This window comes from Felis catus, chromosome E1, assembly GCF_018350175.1.
Source record: "Felis catus isolate Fca126 chromosome E1, F.catus_Fca126_mat1.0, whole genome shotgun sequence".
NCBI lineage: Eukaryota > Metazoa > Chordata > Mammalia > Carnivora > Felidae > Felis > Felis catus.
In genome coordinates, this window is record NC_058381.1 from 4,045,829 (window position 1) to 4,065,376 (window position 19,548).

The 19,548-nt window shown below is 43.9% G+C and overlaps 1 protein-coding gene across 5 annotated transcripts in view; it reads right to left on the minus strand.

Annotated features, from left to right (window-relative positions):
- STX8 (syntaxin 8) overlaps positions 1-19,006 on the minus strand; it is a 253,572-nt gene extending 234,566 nt beyond the window's left edge. For 2 of the 5 annotated variants that reach the window (XM_019817162.3, XM_019817163.3), the window contains exons 1-3: positions 18,859-19,006; positions 12,862-12,961; positions 4,820-4,914 (exon numbers count right to left, since the gene is read on the minus strand). In XM_019817162.3, coding sequence (XP_019672721.1) covers positions 4,820-4,914; positions 12,862-12,961; positions 18,859-18,875 — 212 coding nt within the window. In that variant the 5' untranslated portion in view covers positions 18,876-19,006. The remainder of the gene's footprint in view (positions 1-4,819; positions 4,915-12,861; positions 12,962-18,858) is intronic. The other 3 variants (XM_045044699.1, XM_045044700.1, XM_011288848.4) reach the window with 2 other exon arrangements.
- Between the last annotated feature and the right edge of the window lie 542 nt (positions 19,007-19,548).

Sequence of the window (19,548 nt, forward strand, 5' to 3'; positions counted from 1 at the left end):
ACAAGTAGAGTATGTGAGAACCACAAGGGGCTCTCCCTAAAATCTACCGGGTTAGCCCCCCAACATCCGCATTCAGTTATGGTGATCACTGCAACCGTCTATCCATCTACCTATCTTCCTAGTTTGTTTTTTTTTTTTTCCCCTAAAAAAAGACAAAGCGGAGAAAAGCTATTTAGGAGTGCTGGGTGGCTCAGTCGGTTAAGCATCCGACTCTGGATTTTGGCTCAAGTTGTGATCTCACAGTTGGTGAGTTCAAGCCCCCCACTACCAGTGCAGAAGAGCCTGCTTGGGATTCGGTTTCTCCCCATCTCTCTCTCTGCCCCTCCCCTGCTCACTCCTTCTCTCTCCAAATAAATTAAGAAGTTATTTATACTTTTGAAAAAACTATTTCTATAGGACTTCTCCCAAGAACCCCAGAATACCTTTGTATACTGAACCCCTTTGTAAAGAGATTTTTAAATTCTCCTCAACTTAGTAAAGATGCTGCCTTTGAAAACCCAACAAAAAGACGAGCTCGCGTAAGGCCAAGTCTAAGAATAATTTTGCTACCACCTGACATTTCACACACAAGCCTCCCGTGGCACACGACTTTTCTCAACCAGAGAAGCAATGAATCGCTCCTGTCTCCAAGAAGCACTGTGAATAGAAATGAATGGTTTTCAGCAATTTGAAACTCTCTGGCTGCAGGACTTTAGTTTATGAATCGCAAACGAACCGATTCAAAAGCACAGGACTTTCACTTTAACTTCGCATCTCTTCTTGCCAGGAGAAAATACTTTTCCAAGAAAGAGCAACAATGTCTCAGGCCTTAACTCCATGAATTTAGCTGTTGGGAAGGCATGTGCTTAGGACTTATCTTTCTGGCAATCCCTGGTGTTCTTTGGAAAACTTCACAAACGCATAAATTTACGAAGTAAAGTGCCGTAAACTCTCAACTACCCAACGCGGTAAGGGAATGTGGTATTCGAATATTCACATTAAAAAAGTCACCCGGCATTAATTATGCCTCAAGAAAAGAAAGGCTTAAACTGTCACTCTGTTGGCGATTTACGGACAAAAAATTTTCTAAGAATTACAACATCATAAAGTATACCTAATAAAGCGCAGCGAACACTGTTTAATCTTTCTGATGATTAAGGAGGGCCCTGAGGATTTGCATTATAAACAGGATTTGTTTTGGCAGTACAGCAACATGCCAATTAATAGGGAATTCTAGCTGAAGACAGGCCAGGTGACAGATGACTGTGTTATTTCTACTACGGTAGAATTCAGCTTTTAAACAACAGGCTTTGGGGCCAGACGGCCCTGCATCTGAGTCCAAGTTCTTCCACTCCCCGGCTGTGGGGTCTGGGGCAAGTTACTTAAGCTCTCAGATTCCTCTCCTCAGTGTAAAACACTCCCCTGCTGGGATGCGGGTTTTTTTTTTTTTTCCAGCTCCGTCCCTGACTTGGGGTGCAAAGGTTGGCCTGGCCTCACTACCTTTTTTTTTTTTTTTGTAAAGAAAATAAGGAGCCACCAACACAGACTAATAATATGAGGTTATCAGGACTCACAAGTGGCCACCTGACACATCTTAAATCTGGAGGATAACTGCTATGGAATTATTTGAAATAGTTGCGAACAGAAAGGTCAAGGGAAGGGAAGATGTGAGGAAGAGAAAAAGGGTTAACAAGAGGCCTTCATACTAGAGAAACTACTTCCTTTCCATTCTATCAGCAGAAACGGTCTCCCTGAAAATACAGAGGTCTTGAGCGCCCCCATGAGGCGGGTGATCTGAATTCTGTCCTAGTAAGGGTTGTGTTTCGAGTAGAAACAGACCCAATCATTTGAAAAAATACCTAAGAAAGAATACTGTTACAGTCCAGTTGGGTTTTTGCTTTGTCCTACAAAATTCTAAATTATCTGCATTAACATCCTTAAGTACTTTCATAATGTATTTAATAACTCTGTTCAATATTTTACAATATTTTTAGAGATTTTTGGTGCTTCATTCAGCAAATTGTGAGATGACCACAAAACCAAAGTCTAAGGGATTTCAAAAGGTGGTCTGGCTGAAGGCATTTAGAACAAAGTCAAGTCCGTTATTACTGCCACATGCTTCTCCATAACTAATAACCAGCAGGAATTACTAACAGTGAAAAAGGAAGGGTTCTTAATTTGTTTCTTTTTTTGCCCTATAGTTGAGCACATAAATATTATAAGATGAATAATAAGAAGTTATGTTTATGGAAGTTACCAAGTCGGTAGTTGTTAATATTATACCGTGAAGCAGTGACTTAGTTACCTTTTTAACACGCACGCTTTAGGTAACAGCAAAATGAGTTTGCACACCTTACCTCACACGCAGACTTCCTGACACTTGGTACTCAAAGTAGAGAAAATAGCCAAGCCGACTGGAAACTACCTGAGGTCTACATATCAGGACTCGTTGATTTTGATAAAATAAAAACCCTTTTTTTATAATACTGTGCAGTAATAAATGATACCAGATAGAGGGTAAAGTTACAAAGTAAATGCATCAGACTATTCCAACTGTGTTGGGGCGCCTGGGCGCAGGTCATGATCTCACACTTTGCGAGTTCGAGCCCCACGTTGGGCTCTGTGCTGACAGCTCAGAGCCTGGAGTCTGCTTTGGATTCTGTGTCTCCCTCTCCCTCTGCCCCTCCCTCGTTCACAGTCTGTCTCTCTCTCTCCCCCTTTCAAAAATAAATAAACATTAAGAAAAATTTTTTAAAGAATATTCCAACCATGTTAAAAAATAAGGCCCCTGTCCGCTTGGGTGGCTCAGTCAGTTGGGCGTCCGACTTCGGCTCAGGTCATGATCTCGTGGTCCGTGAGTTCAAGCCCCGCATCAGGCTCTATGCTGACAGCTCAAAGCCTGGAGCCTGTTTCAGATTCTGTGTCTCCCTCTCTCTCTGACCCTTCCCCCATTCATGCTCTGTCTCTCTCTGTCTCAAAAATGAATAAACGTTAAAAAAAAAAAATTAAAAAAACAAAAGGCCCCTGTTGTTTATTGAAATTAAACCTCTACTTGTAACCTTAGCGTGTTAATAATTGAATATTTGGAAAATCACGAGATTAATCTAAACGAACCTCCTTGTGTTAAAAAATAAGGCCCCTGTTGTTTATTGAAAATAAACTTCTACTTGTAACCTTAGCGTGTTAATATTTGGAAAATCACGAGATTAATCTAAATGAACCGCCCTGGTAGCATAAAGGGGGTTGCCCTTCAAGAAAATAATTGTTACAACATTTTCTATGATTTTGTCTGAAAAGCAATATTCCTACCTTCTCCCATTTAAAATCAGGCAATAATCACCATTTCTTGAGCTACCAACATCTGGCTTTTTTGTATAGCTGACAATTGAAGAAATGATGAGAGAAGACCAGTTTGAGACTAGTTTTCAAGCCCAAAAAACTCAGGTTTAAAGGACTGGTTTAGGGGTGCCTGGGTGGCTCAGTCGGTTAAGCATCTGACTTGGGCTCAGGTCACAATCTTGCGGTTCGTGAGTTCGAGCCCTGCGTCGGGCTCTGTGCTGACAGCTCAGAGCCTGGAGCCTGCTTTGGATTCTGTGTCTCCCTCTCTCTCTGTCCCCTTCCCCGCTCATGCTCTGTCTCTGTCTCTCAAAAATAAATAAAAGTTAAAAAAATATTTGAAGAAAATTCTAGGGGCACCTAGGTGGCTCAGTCGGTTGAGCGTCCGACTTCGGCTCAGGTCGTGATCTCACAGTCTGTGAGTTCGAGCCCTGCGTCAGTCTCTGTGCTGACGGCTCAGAGCCTGGAGCTGCTTCAGATTCTGTGTCTCCCTGTCTCTGTTCCTCCCCCCTCTTGCTCACACTCTGTCTCTCTCTCAAAATATATAAATCAATAAACATTAAAAAAAAAAAGGCTTAAAAAATAAATAAAAAGTAAAGGACTGGTTTAGGGAATGGGTCACATGGATTTTAAATTGATCAAATGATGAACTTCTAATAAAAAAAAAAAAGCTTCAATACTTGGCAGGGTCGGTGGGAGGTGGGGGTGATGGCCCAAGTTGCTTCAAGTAAATGCTCTGTTCCCCGCCCACACTCCCAAACCTCCCAAAACCAGGGGCGGGATCTGTGCTTTCCAAAGAACGTTAAAGCAAAGGAGTCACATCTCAGTAATCTACATAAACAGAGAAAGAAAAGAAAAGAAAAGAAAAGAAAAGAAAAGAAAAGAAAAGAAAAGAAAAGAAAAGAAAAGAAAAGAAGGAAGAAAAAGAAAGAAAGAAAGAAAGAAAGAAAGAAAGAAAGAAAGAAAGAAAGAAAGAAAAGAAAAGAAAGAAAAGAAAAGAAAGAAAAAAAAAGAAAGAAAAGAAAGAAAGAAAGAAAACGAACGAACCCCAAAGGTCTATGGTGGCTATTGGCACTGGCCTCTCAGAAAAGAAAATGGATCACTCAGAGCTCTGGAAAGTCTAGCATGATCCCAGCCCAGGATGATCACAGAAGGCCTCCTGTGGGAGCAGTGGCTCACCATCTTCGGGGCATGTGGCAGCGCAGGGCTCTGGGCAAGGACAGCACCGACGAGAGCACTAGCTCTCTACACTGTCAAGGTCACACCCAAGAGCGGCCACGGTACTTAATTCCATCAGTATATGCTCGCCTCGCCAGCATTTTCACGGTAGAGCAGGGCAACAGACACTTAAAATAGAAATCAAGATTATAGGCAATATTTGGGAAACCAGGTCTTCCTCGAGCTATGGAAAAAAATCTGGGTGGCCTGGATTCCTTCCTTTCTCCAAATAAGACTGCTTTTTCCTCCCACTCTAGAGAAGAGGTGGAAATGTTTACATGGATACATCTGATGTGTTGACACAGCTCTTAGCAATAAGTCCTTCAAAAGGGCGATCTTTTCCTTCAGACTCTGCAACAAAGCTCTGATTGTCACGGTCAGCTGGAAAGAAAAGAACACATCCTAAGTATGCTAGTCCAGAGGTGGGGGAGCTACTAAAAACATCACGTAAACACATTATGATTCCTTCAAGGACCAGCTGGCAGATGCTTAACTTCCCAAGGACACCTTCAGGGTTCTAAGGTATCCAAATTTTGGTCCAGTCGCCCACCTGATGCTTGCATCCGCTGTATAAGGTGACCAAGTGGAGAGCCAGCCCATACCTGAGTAGACAGTGACGGGAAACCAACCCCTGGCCCTCACAGTCTGAATCCTGTCCCTTGAGCATCTACCCCATTCGCCAGTGAAAAACCCAAGTGTCTTCAACCTCGCTTCAAATGACAAGACGTCAAGTCTTACTGCAATCCCGCCAGTCTGCTCTGAACACACTGGTTTACTTAAAACCCATTTAAAAGTTTTGTAGCAGTGTGTTCTTATAACGATGCTCACCACCAGTGACTCTTTTTCCAGGAGTGTATAGATTTTCTTAGTCGTTCTACAAACCCAGAGGAAACTGCTGTTTGTGACTCTTGAGTGCTATGTTAAAGGATGGAGGAAGGTAGGGAGAGAACCTCTGGGGAACTGAGAAAATATGAAAACTGAAACTGCCCATGTAAATTAAATACAGCCAGCCATGCGGGAAATCAGAGATAGGTGTGAAAAGACAGACTAGCGCAGATTTCATCTGCTACCTTGTTCGAAGTAGCAATTACATAACTTCAGGGGAAGGGAGGACTCCCTCCCTAGGATTAGCAGGGTCACACACACTAAGGGAAAAACAGCAGAACAGTAGAGGCTGGCTGAGGGCTCACACACATCAAGCAACCCTCAAAGGTATCAGCAGCCAAGAAAAGTCTAACCTTAACTATTCTAATACCTCTGGGAACCACGGAGAAACCACCCACAGTGTTTATGAGGAAATACCACGGAGAGGAGATCGTCCCTCGTTCAAGAAGAGTAAAACAAACAAACATAGCACAATACACACACACACACACACACACACACACACACACACACACACATGCCCCAAACCGAAGAGCAGTCTACGAAATTAAAGCTCAAAAGCATTCAAGAGATCAAAGAGTATGTGGCCATTAAAAAGTATGACGGAAACCTCGATTTGTCGACATAGAAAGATAGCCAGCATAATTTATTAAAAGAGAAAAAAATCAAGTCCTAAAATGAAATGTCACCCACAGAGAAAAAAAAATCAATCTAAGAACTAAATACTTCAAAATGCCAAAGGCGATTATCTCTAAGTAGTGGATTTTTTTAATATTTTATAAGAAAAATGGTTACTTTTAAAACCAGGAAAAGTTTTCCATCATCATAATCTGCAAGAAACCTTCCAAAGCACAGAAAAAGATGGAGAGCCTAACTCATATTTTAAGCTAACACAACCCTGATAACAATCACTGACAGAGATACTGGGGAGTGGGGTGAGGGGGTGGAGAGGGGATGGGGGAGAGAAAAAAAGAAAAAAGAAACCACATGTTAATCTCCTGTAAGGATTATAAAATGCAAAAGTCTTTAAAAATATTAGCAAAGCAAATTCAGAATTACGTTAAAATGACAACATACCATCACCAAGTAGAATTTATCCTAGTAATTTAAGAACAGTTTGATGTTAGAAAATCTAATACTAAATCCGACAGTGTTAATGGTTACAAACAGAACAAATGTATGATTGATACAGCACAGGGGAAATTAATTAAAAACAAAACAAAAAGAAAGAAAGAAAACTAAGAATGGAACATTACTACCTTAACCGTAATATTTTCCAACATTGGTCTAGAAGTTGTAACCAACGCAATAAGACAAGTTAAAGAAATACACAAGGGCTGGAAAGAAGGAGATGAAATCATCATGATATATAAATGGATAAGTCTATTTGGGAAAGTTAAGTGAATCCACTGACAAATTACTAGAAACCAGAGAAGAAGTCAGTCTGGTAATCAATCTTAAAATGAAAAAAAAAAAAAAATCCAGGGCATTTCTAAATTTAAGTACTAGGTAGGGAGCATTTCTTTTCATCATTATTTTTAAACATCATTAACAACACCAACAAAACCTAAAAAACATCTAGCACCTGCCTGGCACATTGCGACCATGTAGTAAATACTGATGGAGGAATGAATAAAAGGAAACACTCAATATTGTAAAAATGTAAGCATTCCCCAATTAATCTATGAATAAACTACACATCTATTCAAAGTCCCATGTGGAGTTCTCTTACTAGAAAAGAGGTGGTAACAGAGGCACAGGACAAATGAATTGTAATGAAGCCATGCGAAATTATTCTAAAACATAGATAAAGAGAAATTTAAAAGACAAGGAATATGTGTGATAGAGGGGCACTTAAACAATGAGATATTAAATCTTCATAAAAACTACAAGAATATGATGCTGGCAGTTAGTGAAAGCTTCACTAGTGTGACAGAACACGAGGTCCAGGCGCAATATGGCTGTGCAAAAATAAATTCAGTGAATGAAATACAGGATTATTTCATATCTTTTTTTTATGTTTATTTTTGAGAGAGAGACAGAAAGACGGCAAGTGGGGGAGAGGCAGAGAGAGAGAGAGGAAGACACAGAATCCGAAGCAGGCTCTGGGCTCTGAGCTGTCAGCACAGAGCCCAACGCAGGGCTCGAACTCATGAACCACGAGATCATGACCTGAGCCAAAGCTGGATGCTCAACCCACTGAGTCACCCAGGCGTCCTGTGGATATTTCATATCTTGGGGGGGATGAGTTAAAGAATAATTCAGCAAATGGGAAAAAATAAAATTTGATGCCTACAACATACCAAAATAAACTTCAAATATTTTAAAGATACATGTTTAAAAATAAAATAAAACAGGGGCACCTGGGTGGCTCAGTTGGTTGAGCGTCCGACTTTGGCTCAGGTCATGATCTCACAGCCCGTGAGTTTGAGCCCCATGTGGGGCTCTGTGCTGACAGCTCGGAGCCTGGAGCCTGCTTTGGATTCTGTGTCTCCCTCTCTCTCTGCCCCTAACCCACTCACATTCTGTCTGTCTCTCTCAAAAATAAAAGAAACATTAAAAAAATAAAATAAAATAAAAACAGAAGGAAAGATTAAAGAAAATTTGGAAGATTAGATGAAATATTTAGATAATCTCTGGGTATGAAAGACCTTTCTCAGGGGCACCTGAGTGGTTCATCAGTTGAGCAGTTGACTCTTGACTTTGACTCAGGTCATGATCTCACGGTTTGTGGGATTGAGCCCCATGATGGGTTCTGCTCTGATAGCATGGAGCCTGCTTAGGATTTTCTTCCTCTCTCTGCCCCTCCGCTGCTCACATTTGCTCTCTCTTTCAAAATAATAAATAAATTAAAAACAAAAGAAATAATAAGTTAGGTTAAGGACATATACTGGCAATTCACAAAGGAAGAAATATAAGTATCCCATAAATATATGAAAACAGGTTCAATGGCATAAATAACAAAAAAAGCATATTAAACTATTATATACTTACACCTAACAGAATGAGTAAGATTTTTAAAAGATAATTGGAATTGGGACAGAATTGTATGTTGAAGAGGCTTAAAATTTTATATAACCTAAATCCAGAAAGTCTACATTGGGAAACTTTTCTACCATGGGCAATAATTTGGCCACACTGAAAACTCATTTATAATTAGAAATTAAGTACCCAAGAAGATTATACCAGTTAAATGAATCAGAGGTCTAAATGTAAAAAAGTGAAACCATACGTTTATTAGAAGAAAACAGAAATGAATTCCCTTACGTCCCAGAAATAGCAAAAGGTATGAGTGAAAATACAGAAGCAATTAAAGATCGCTAGCCAACTCTGTTTAAAAAATAATGCTTTTGGGGTGCCTGGGTGGCTCGGTCGGTTAAGTGTCCGACTTCGGCTCAGGTCATGATCTCACAGTCCATGAGTTCGAGCCCCGTGTCGGGTTCTGTGCTGACAGCTCAGAGCCTGGAGCCTGTTTCAGATTCTGTGTCTCCCTCTCTCTCTGCCCCTCCCCTGTTCATGCTCTGTCTCTGTCTCAAAAATAAATAAACGTTAAAAAAATTTTTTTAAATAATGCTTTCACATGGCAGATGATATCCTAAGCAAAGCCAAACAACAAATAATAAAGAAAATAAATTATAATATGTCACCAAGAACTAATCTCCATACTAGATAAGAAACTCTTAAAGACTAAAAAGACCAACAATCCAATTTTTAATAAAGTGTTTTTTTAAATTTTTTTTTTCAACATTTATTTATTTTTGGGACAGAGAGAGACAGAGCGTGAACAGGGGAGGGGCAGAGAGAGAGGGAGACACAGAATCGGAAACAGGCTCCAGGCTCTGAGCCATCAGCCCAGAGCCCGACGCGGGGCTCGAACTCACGGACCGGGAGATCGTGACCTGGCTGAAGTCGGACGCTTAACCGACTGTGCCACCCAGGCGCCCCAATAAAGTGTTTTTTTTTACAAAATAACTTCTCAGAAAAATGTAAATGATGCTTAAACATGTGCAAACACACTTCACTTGATTCACACATGAAAGACGCACGTTTGAAACGACACTGAAATACCATATCGCACTTATCAGATGACACCCTCTTGTTGGCCAGCCTGTGAAGAAACAGAAACTCGTGCACTGCTGGTCAAAGGCTGAGTAAGCACACCCCTGTGGACAGGAATTTGGTGGCAGGTGAAAAAAATCACATCCACCCAGGTTCTGAGAATTCACCCTGAAAAGACACCTCCGCAAATACCAAGGGGAGGAAGAACATAAAGCTATTTAATGTGGCATTATTCATAACGGCAAAACAGGAGAAATTAAGCTCCCATCCTTAGGCAGGTTAAATGGACTACGGCGTATCCGTGCAGTGGCACAACTACGTAGTCCTAAAGAACAGCGAAGGTCTCGAAGAATTAATATGGAGAGATTACTACAACACGGTCGTAAATAAACAGAGCGAGATGCAAAGGAGTATCTTATGGAAAAGAAAGAGAAATGAGAACACACACACACGCTTATTTCTGCAAAAAGTAACAGAGGAAGAGGAAGCCAGAAATTAATGAAAATGATTACATGGAGAAGTACTAAAAATTAATATAATAAGCCCACAATTATATGGTCACTTTATCTTCTACAAAGCAGGAAAGAATATCCAATGGGAAAAAGACAGTCTCTTCAACAAGCGGTGTTGGGAAAACCGAATGGCAACATGCAAAAGAATGAAACTGGACCATTTTCTTACACCAAACACAAAAACAAACTCGAAATGGATGAGAGACCTAAATGTGAGACCCGAAACCAGAAAAATCCTAGAAGAGAACACAGGCCATAGCAACCTTTTTCTAGATATGTCTCCCGAGGCAAGGGAAACAAAAGCAAAAATAAACTATTGGGACTACATCAAAATAAAAAAGCTTCTGCACAGCAAAGTAAACAATCAAGAAACCTAAAAGGCAACCTACTGAATGGGAGAAGATACTTGCAAAGGACACATCCGATAAAGAGTCAGTATCCAAAATCAGTTCTATAAAGTTCTATAAAGAACTGATACAACTCAACACCCAAAAACCAAATACAGTAAAACCTTGGATTGTGAGTAACTCGTTCTACAAGTGATCCGCAAGACGAGCAGACATTTCTAATGAAATTTAACTTGATAAACGAGCAACGTCTCACAATACGAGTAGGATGTGATGCTGAATGTCGCGGGATCACAACTGAGCCAATGGTTCTCTCTCGCTGTGGGATTGTGGGTCATTGGCTCCCACACTCGAATGCTCGGTCTCAGGCTGGAGTGTTTGGCAGAAATCAGTGATTTTTCAGAACGTTGGAAGGTGCCCACGACAGGCATTAGTGTATTTTTTGTCACTTCACAGCACCCCCTGGACAGTCCTTGGCTTCTTCATCCAAGAGCGAGCCTAGGAATGCTGTGCTCCATTCTAGGTTGGGCTGCCTGCAGATAGAGACCCTTTCCTCTGCTGCCTTATGGCCAATTACACTAAATACAGTATAAGACAAGAGTTTATTAATACCGTACTGTAGTCAACATCCGTCAGTGATAGTGAAAGTCGTCCTACACAGTAACCCTCCTCTCTTGTCTCCCTCACACCACCACGAAGGTTTTTAAAAGTGCATGTTGTTTACTTTTCTTTATATTTTGTAGAATGAATCATCTGAGTTTCCACTATTTCTTATGGGGAAATTTGCTTTGATATACAAGTGCTTTGGATGACAAGCTTGTTTCCATAACGAATCATGCTCGCAAACCAAGGTTTTACTGTAATCCAATTTAAAAATGGGCAGAAGAGGGGCGCCTGGGTGGCTCCGTCTGTTGAGCATCTGACTTCGGGTCAGGTCATGATCTCACGGTCTGTGAGTTCGAGCCCCGCGTCGGGCTGTGTGCTGACAGCTCAGAGCCTACAGCCTGCTTCAGATTCTGTGTCTCCCTCTCTCTCTGACCCTCCCCCGTTCATGCTCTGTCTCTGTCTCAAAAATAAATAAAACATTAAAAAAAATTTTTTTTAAATGGGCAGAAGACACAAATAGACACTTTTCCAAAGAAGACATCCAGATGGCCAACATACACATGAAAAGATGTTCATCGTCACTCCTCCTCAGGGAACTACAAATCAAAGCCACGATGAGATATCGCCTCACACCTGTCAGAATGGCTAAAACCAACAACACGAGAAACAACAGGTGTTGGCGAGGACGTGGAGGAAAAGGAACCCTCGTGCACAGTTGGTGGGAATGCAAACTGGTGTAGCCACTGTGGAAACAGTATGGAGCTTCCTCAAAAGGTGAAAATAGAACCACCGTACGATCCAGTAATTGCACTACTGGGTATTCAACCCAATATAAACACACTAATTCAAAGGGATACGTGCGCCCCTATGTTTATTGCAGCTTTAGCTACAATAATCAAATTATGGAAAGAGCCCACATGCCCAGCAATAGCTGAATAGAGAAAGCAGATGCAGTGGACATACACAATGGAATATTACTCAGCCATAAAAAAGTACGAAATCTTGGGGCATCCGGGTGGCTCAGTCGGTTGAGCACCCGACTGTGGCTCAGGTCATGATCTCACACTCATGGGTTCGAGCCCCGCATCGGGCTCTACGCGGACAGCTCAGAGCCTGGAGCCTGCTTTGGATTCTGGGTCTCCCTCTCTCTCTGCCCCTCCCCGGCTTGCGCTCTGTCTCTGTCTCTCTCTCTCTCTCAAAAATAAATAAAAACGTTAAAAAAAAAAAAAAAAAAGGAAAGACAAACTCAGACTTAAGTGTCTGTGGTGGTGCCTGTGGTGGTACAGTGTCTGAGACTGTGCTCTGCAACCCCTAAGACAGACCCCATGAGCAAAAAGATCTCCCTGTTCTGATTGCCGGAAAAGAAAAATACCAACTTGGAAGGGGAAAGGTTAGAGAGAAACCCGCGGTGTTGGGATCTGAATCGAAAGAGCTAGAGTGAACCCATGAGGGTCTGGAAAACACAGTTCCCCAGCCAAATCCTACCACTGCTTTTATACAGCCTGCAAGCTATATAAAATGCAAATTATTACATGTATTACATAGAATAAATGTAAAATGTCAAAAAGGCCGTTTGGCAAGAACAGATTCTCAGAGAGGTGAAGGCGTAGCCTCTTGTCCTGCAGAGCCCGAAAGATTGACTATCTGGGGCCTGAGCTGGACTAGGAAATTGTTAGACACTTTTACGGTTAAACAGGAGAAATTAAACGGGTGTCATGCTTCGTTTCGTCTCAGTTACAATGATTCACTGATTGACTGTAAGGTCAATGCAACGCCCGTAAGCTTCGCAGCCACACACACACACACACACACACACACACACACACACACACACACACACACACACAGAGTCTCAGCAGTAGGAGGGTTTGCAGAGCTCAGACAAACCATCCCGGGTCCTAATTCTCTCCTGCTCTCACCCTGATTGTATTTTCACCACTTCTTCCATGCTGATTTTGCTGTTGGATTTTCTCGGCGATGTCTTGTGCAATTTGGCAGGTGGCATCGTACGTGGAGAACCTGCATCGAAGGCATAAAGGAGAAGAATGCTTCAGGCTCTTTGAAAGCAACTTTCTGCATGACTTGCGCGCCACTTGTCAGTTCTAGCCACCAAGTCAAGCGGGGAGGATGAGAATAGTGAATACGGCGACACGTGTTGCTGTCATAGGAAATACTGCGTGAGCCGGGCTCTGTTCGGAATGCTCCGTTTGTAACAATTCGCTGCATCCGCACAAAAACACCAGGAGACGGGTACCGCTCCCATCACCATCTTACAAGTGAGAAAATCAGCACAAACAGGTAGCAGGTCCACTTGGCCAAGTGGTACCGCCCACTGCAAACTACGTCCCCAACCACTTGTTCGAATTCATCCACTCACAGAACATCCGGCAAACATTTATGCAAGGGCTCCTCTGGGCTGAGCACGGTTGCAGGCACTGGAGAGCAGGGCAGCGAACCGAATGGACAAAGTCCCTTATGCTCAAGGAGCATAAAATAAATAAAGACACAGTATGTCCAGGGCTGGTAGGCGCTAACAAGAAAAATAAAGCAGGATAAAAGAACAGAGAGTGAGGGGCAAGGTGAGGAAGCCAGCCAGGCAGGTATCTGGGGAAGAGCTTCACAAAACAGGAACAGCAGGTACTGTTTATCCTCCCAACAAAATGCGCTGGGGACGCAGGACAGCCCCTCCGGACATCTAAGCTCGCAAGAACTCTCTGGAAACATTTGCCGAGCTTCTATTTGTTATTCAGAGTGTCGGGAGGCTTTGAAAAATCCACAATAAATTCCCCGGGGTCCCTTATTTTTTCCTTCTGGGACAGCCTTTTCGCTTCCTATTTGTTCTACAGAGAACAGCTAAGTACACCTTGTATCTCTCCTACCAGGTGGCCCTGCTCTGCAGAGGAGGGACTAGGGCTGTCCTAGCACAAACTAGGGAAAACTGCTGTTTGCCCCCATGTCCCCATTTCTGCTTGAAATAGTAAATGATCCGTTTCTTAAAAATCTTTGAACTCCCACACATTACTCATCCACCGAGGGAACTCAGCAAATGTGTTTTTCAATAACGGCAAAAAAAAAACCAAAAAAAAAAAAAAAAAACAATCTCGCGTCACTTCCCTTAGCAATCTTACTAGAGTAATTACGGCGATGGGTAACAAACTGAGTACCTGATCTGGGCCAGGTCCTACTTCTAATCTCATGAGGTAGGATCTTTGACAATGCCCCACTCTACGCTGAAGGAGCATCACGCGTGTATGCGTGTGAAAGTGTGTGTATGTTCATGCGTCCAAGAAAAGAGCAAGTAACACGACACGTAGTTAAGAAAATAGGAGGGGAGCTGATAAGGAAAACAGGGTCCTGATTCCCAGCTTTACCACATTTCTCCTTTTCCCCTCCATACTGTCACCTCTGAAAAGAGGAGCACAGACAGGTCTGGCTCTGTGGTCCCAGACCAGACCTATGGAAATCGATAATAAGGTATGATACACTGCCTAACAACCACAGAGCCTAAATGGTAAGTACTCCTGGAGTTTGGGAGGGAGAGAAAGTAGTGTCGGCCGAGGCACTCGGACTGGACAGGGCTGGGCCACAAGGTGACACCCTGGGCTGAACAGCGAGGTTGAAGCAGGAGGGAGGGGCACATTCGGCTGAGCAGTCCTGGGTAAGAGGGTAAGGTATAAAAGAGGACAGATGCGTGGAAGCTAGTTTCTGCGGAGCCTTGAACACCAGAATTATCAGGGGAGGCTTTTGAAAAAAGAGGATGTTGGAGCTGTAGGGGATACTCTGGCACACCGAGTGAGCCCCTGAAGAGGTTCTAGGAAATGCAGAAGGCCAAAATCCCAGATGTTTTGCTCCCAATCTTTACGTTCCCACATTAGCCTTGGAGAGTGCTAGTTCTGAAACTCTGCTACATGCTGGGATCACCAGGGAATCTTGAAACAACAACAACACAACCGATTCCTGGCTCCCAAACCCAAGCATCCTGCTTAAACGGGAATGGTTTTATTTATTTTTTTTTAATGTTTATTTTTGAGACAGAGACAGACATATTGTGAGCAGAGGAGGGACAGAGAGAGAGGGGGACACAGAATCTAAAGCAAGCTCCAGGCTCCAAGCCGTCAGCATAGAGGCCGACGTGGGGTTCGAACTCACAAACCACGAGACGGTGACCTGAGCCGAAGTTGGACGCTTAACCGACTGAGCCACTCAGGCGCCCTGGGAATGGGGTTTGACCTGAACGCGAGGAGTTGTCAAAACTCCCCCTGGTGTTCCTACCTGGAGCAAAGTTTGAGAACCACAAGCACAGAGGTCATGGGCAGCCTCATCACAGTATCAAACACATGAGTACCTAACGTAGTAGTTGAGGGGCACCTGGGTGGCTTAGTCAGCCTCTGACTCTTGATTTCAGCTCAGGCCATGATGTCGTGGCTCATGAGTCCAGCCCCGTGTCGAGCTCTGCACTAATGGCACAGAACCTGCTGGGATTCTTGGCTCTCCCTCTCTCTCTGCCCCTACCCCACTTGTGCACACACACTCTCTCTCTCAAAATAAATAAACATTTCAATAAATAAAGTACTTGAGGAAAACTAACCTGCACTCATTTACATAAATGGCTGGGAACGAGAGAGGAGTGGCAGGAGCCCAGAAGACTCCCATTGCATAACTGGTCACCAGTATCTCCTGTCTGCAAGGCACACAACTAAAAACATGGGGGGGCCAAGGCAGAAACAGACAGCATGAAACAACTGCCAGGGGCGCCAGGGGGGGCTCCGTCGGTTAAGCGTCCGACTTCGGCTCAGGTCATGATCTCGCAGTTGGTGAGTTCGAGCCCCGCGTCGGGCTCTGTGCTGACAGATGGGAGCCTGGAGCCTGCTTCGGATCCTGTCTCTCTCTCTCTCTCTCTCTCTCTGCCCCTTCCCCACTCACACTCACTCTCCCTCTATCTCTTTCAAAAAATTAAACGTTACCAAAAAAAAAAAATTTTTTTAATGAGATGCCAGAGGCATTTGAAAGAAAAACCAAATATTCAATAATCAGATAGGAGGAGGGCAAGAAAAAGTGGATGACTGGAGTTTTCAGGCCCAAGGGACACAGAGGATGGTGATGCCACAGCAGAGACCGAAGACCTGAAAAGGGGAACACGCAGAAAGTCCCCTGTTCTACCACAAAAACACTGAATGCACAGTTAAATTCATACACACGTAAGATTTACTTAAAAAAAAAAAAAACAAAAACCTGGGGAAAAATGATGTGGAAGGCAGAAATGATACAAGTATGGCAGAAGGCTGGTAATTATAGGACCTGGGTGAGGAGTACAAAGGGGGTCGTTAGACTATCCCTTTCTGTATATTCTTTTACCTTCCACAACATTTTTGAGAATAGACCAAAAAGAAAAAAGAAAAGACCGACCAGAATACAAAACCGTTAAGGTCTGTTTAACTCTAACTCTTCCAGGAAGGGTGCATCACCAACACACATGTTACCCTGGCAGGAAAGCTAATTAGCTTTAGCAAAGAACCTGTTCAGAGACAGTCATCCTTCTATTAAAAAGCGAGCCTACTGCTTGCTTTGATGCGCCGGTAAAGCAGTCACGGCTCTATGCCATGACTGACCAGCCGAATACCATCCAGGAATAAAGCATCATTGATGTACGATTGTCAACAGCACGAACAGAAGGCTTTATGTAGCCAAGTCTGTTTTTATAAGGTTTTCAAAGTCCCGTTCCATACTCCCTCCTACCCTCCTGACCAGCAACCCACTTTGCAACGGAGCTAAGCTACCAGCACATCAGAGTTTCCACCTGTTTCATAGTCAACGGACAAATGAGAAAGCCACGGAATCAAACTACCTGAGAGCAACGGGAAAAATCATAAATGCGTTTTCAGCATGAAATGGGGAAGGGGCTTGGGGCCCAAGGACAGCTTCCATCAATCTAAATGGATTATCACCTCTGAGCTCTATTTCCTACCTTATGTGTAAAGTGAGGGGGTCAGCTTCCAGGAAGTGGAGGGCAACTTAGCAAAACGTTATCAAGGGCCTTAAAAATGTTCATATCCTTGAACCCAACAGTTCACTTCCAGGAAGTGAGCCGAGGAAGTAAGAGATGGAACAAAGGGGCTGTCTCTGCAACAGTTAAACAAAACAAACTCTAATATTACAAAGAGGTACGAAAGAGGGAAATAATTATGGTTATTCATATGATGCACTGTTATGTACCATTAAAAAAATCCTGTTTTTAGTAAATACTTAATGGCACAGGGAAACGTTCCCTGCTTTGTCAAACATGCAGGTTTCCCCCACTATCCAAAAGTAGTCTTCCAATGAAACCTTTCATAAGGCAAAATAGGGTATAAAGCAAAAGGGCAATGACCCTTTTTTCATACAGAAAAATTTTTGAGCTTTCTCAGACCCCCAAAAATGACCTGTCTTGGTTTTTTTCTGATACCTTAAGGCACATCTTGCTAACAGGTGCACAAAATTAACCAAAAAAAGCACACAGGTTTTCACAGACACAGCTCAAAGCTATCGCAGTCTGATGCTGTCATGCTGAGTATAGCTCCCAGGGAAGGAGCTTGGGGGGGGGGGGGGGTGTCACTCTGCTGGTTAGGGTGCACAATGCCCCTAAGACAGCTTGCTGCAAAATAAACGCTGAATGCTATTTTCGCTTTCCGCATTTTTTTCATAAAAGCAAAAACCCCCTTCAGATTTCTTTTGGTTAGAGAAAACAGGAACTAAGGTAGGTCTTTCCTAAAAGCAAAGTGGCATAAGGTGAAGTTTCAAAAAGCCACGGGCGCTTGTATATGTACCATTATATGTACATACACACACATATTATATAAACTAATGTATTCATTTTAAAAATCAATAATGGCAGGCTATCATTCCAAATGACAAAGTTGAAGATGTTTCTCCCCTCTGCAAATATTCAGTACTTCCGAAATTTTCTATCAGGGTGTATACAATTGTTAAAACTTGGTGGGAAAAAAATTAGCGTTAAATCAAGTAAGCAATTGGCCAGGTCACCCAGATCCCAGAGCGTGCTAACTTTCATCTTGCACACCATTCTCCTGGTAGCCATCCTGCCTACAACTTCAACAATTATAAATTCTACCAGAAATATTAACCTAAAACATAAAGTCCAACAAGAACTTTACAGAGCTATATAACACGCTTTTCATTATGAAACAAAAAAAGTCAAGTCCGATATGCCATAGCAATATGTTCCTTGGGGTCAGTACTTGTGTCTGTCGTCGTTCAGTCCTTGGGACTGAATTGTGGAGGGAATGACCCTTACCAGCTATTGTTCTGCTGCAGAAGTTGCAGCAGAGGAAAACAGCCTTCGTGACGCTGACTCAGGTAAGGGTTAAATACCTTATCAACAAATGCGTAATTTCCCTCCCTGATTCCGGTAAGTTTTTTTGAAGGGCCCACAAGATCTAAGTCCTAGAGCCAGCTGGTGACTTAACTGGCGGGTGACCATGCATTCTGAACCTCGGCTTCTCCGCCTGTGAAGGGGCCGGGGGTGGGGGTCACCAGATGGACCGGCATTGCACGGAAAGGTTACTTGGACTTCACTTTCCCGAGAGCCCAGGGAAGCCAGCACCAGCCACCTCCACAGCCAGGACGGGCGGGAAATCTCCCCAGATGCAGCCGAGAAGGGCTGAAGGCATGTTCCGGGGTTCGGCACAAGCCCTCAGCTCCCCGGGGTTCCCCCCCCACCACCACGTCCGGGGCCGCCCCTGCGAACACCGAGGGTGGCGGGACACGGCAGGGTCTCCCTCGGCAGGGGAAAGGGCCCCGCTGCCCCTCCCCTCTTCCCGAACGTTCCCCGGCCCCAGAGCCTGGCGCCCGCCGGCTCCCCGGAATCCCGGCCTCCCTCGCGAACCCCTCCGCGCGGCCGCCCTCACCCCCGGGCTCACCAGGGGTCCGGGGCCATCGCGCTGTCTCCGCCCGCCTTCGGACACTTCCTGCTCGCGGCAGCTGACTACGGCGGCCCGCGCGGCTCACACCCCGCGGTTCGGCCCGGGCGCGACCGGAACCTGCCGTTTCCCCCGGTGCGTGTGCGCTGCGGCCTCCAAGGTAGGGAAGCCGCCCCCCCCCCCCCAGCAACCCTTAGGTCGGCGCGAACAGCCCGGCGCAATTAAAATAAAACTTTTGGACAAAAATCGAAGCATTTTCCCGGGAAGGTGGAAGCATCTCAAGCCCTCCGGCAGTTACCCGAAGTTGCAACCCGCTTCAAACAAAAAACACACAAAAACTGGACTGTGGGCATAGTTGCGCAGCTGTGTACATTTACTAAACCTCAGAGTGAATTTTATACGTAAAGTTATACCTCAATAAAACTTAAAAAAAATTTTTTTTAATCCTGCTTCAAACAAAGGACCCAAAGAATGGCAATTATAGATTGTCTTATAGCACCCTTCCCTAAATGACACTCGGTGATTGGTTATGCGGTTACGAAAAGAGTCCGTAAGGGGAAACGTGCAGCCAGTACCCCTAAATTTTCAGGGAAATTGGAAGGAAAAGGAGCCCTCTCTGCTTCCGCAGCGGGAGCTCAGGGCTCAGCAGCCGGGAGCGTGCGCGGGCCTGGGCCCGGCGCGCATGCGCGC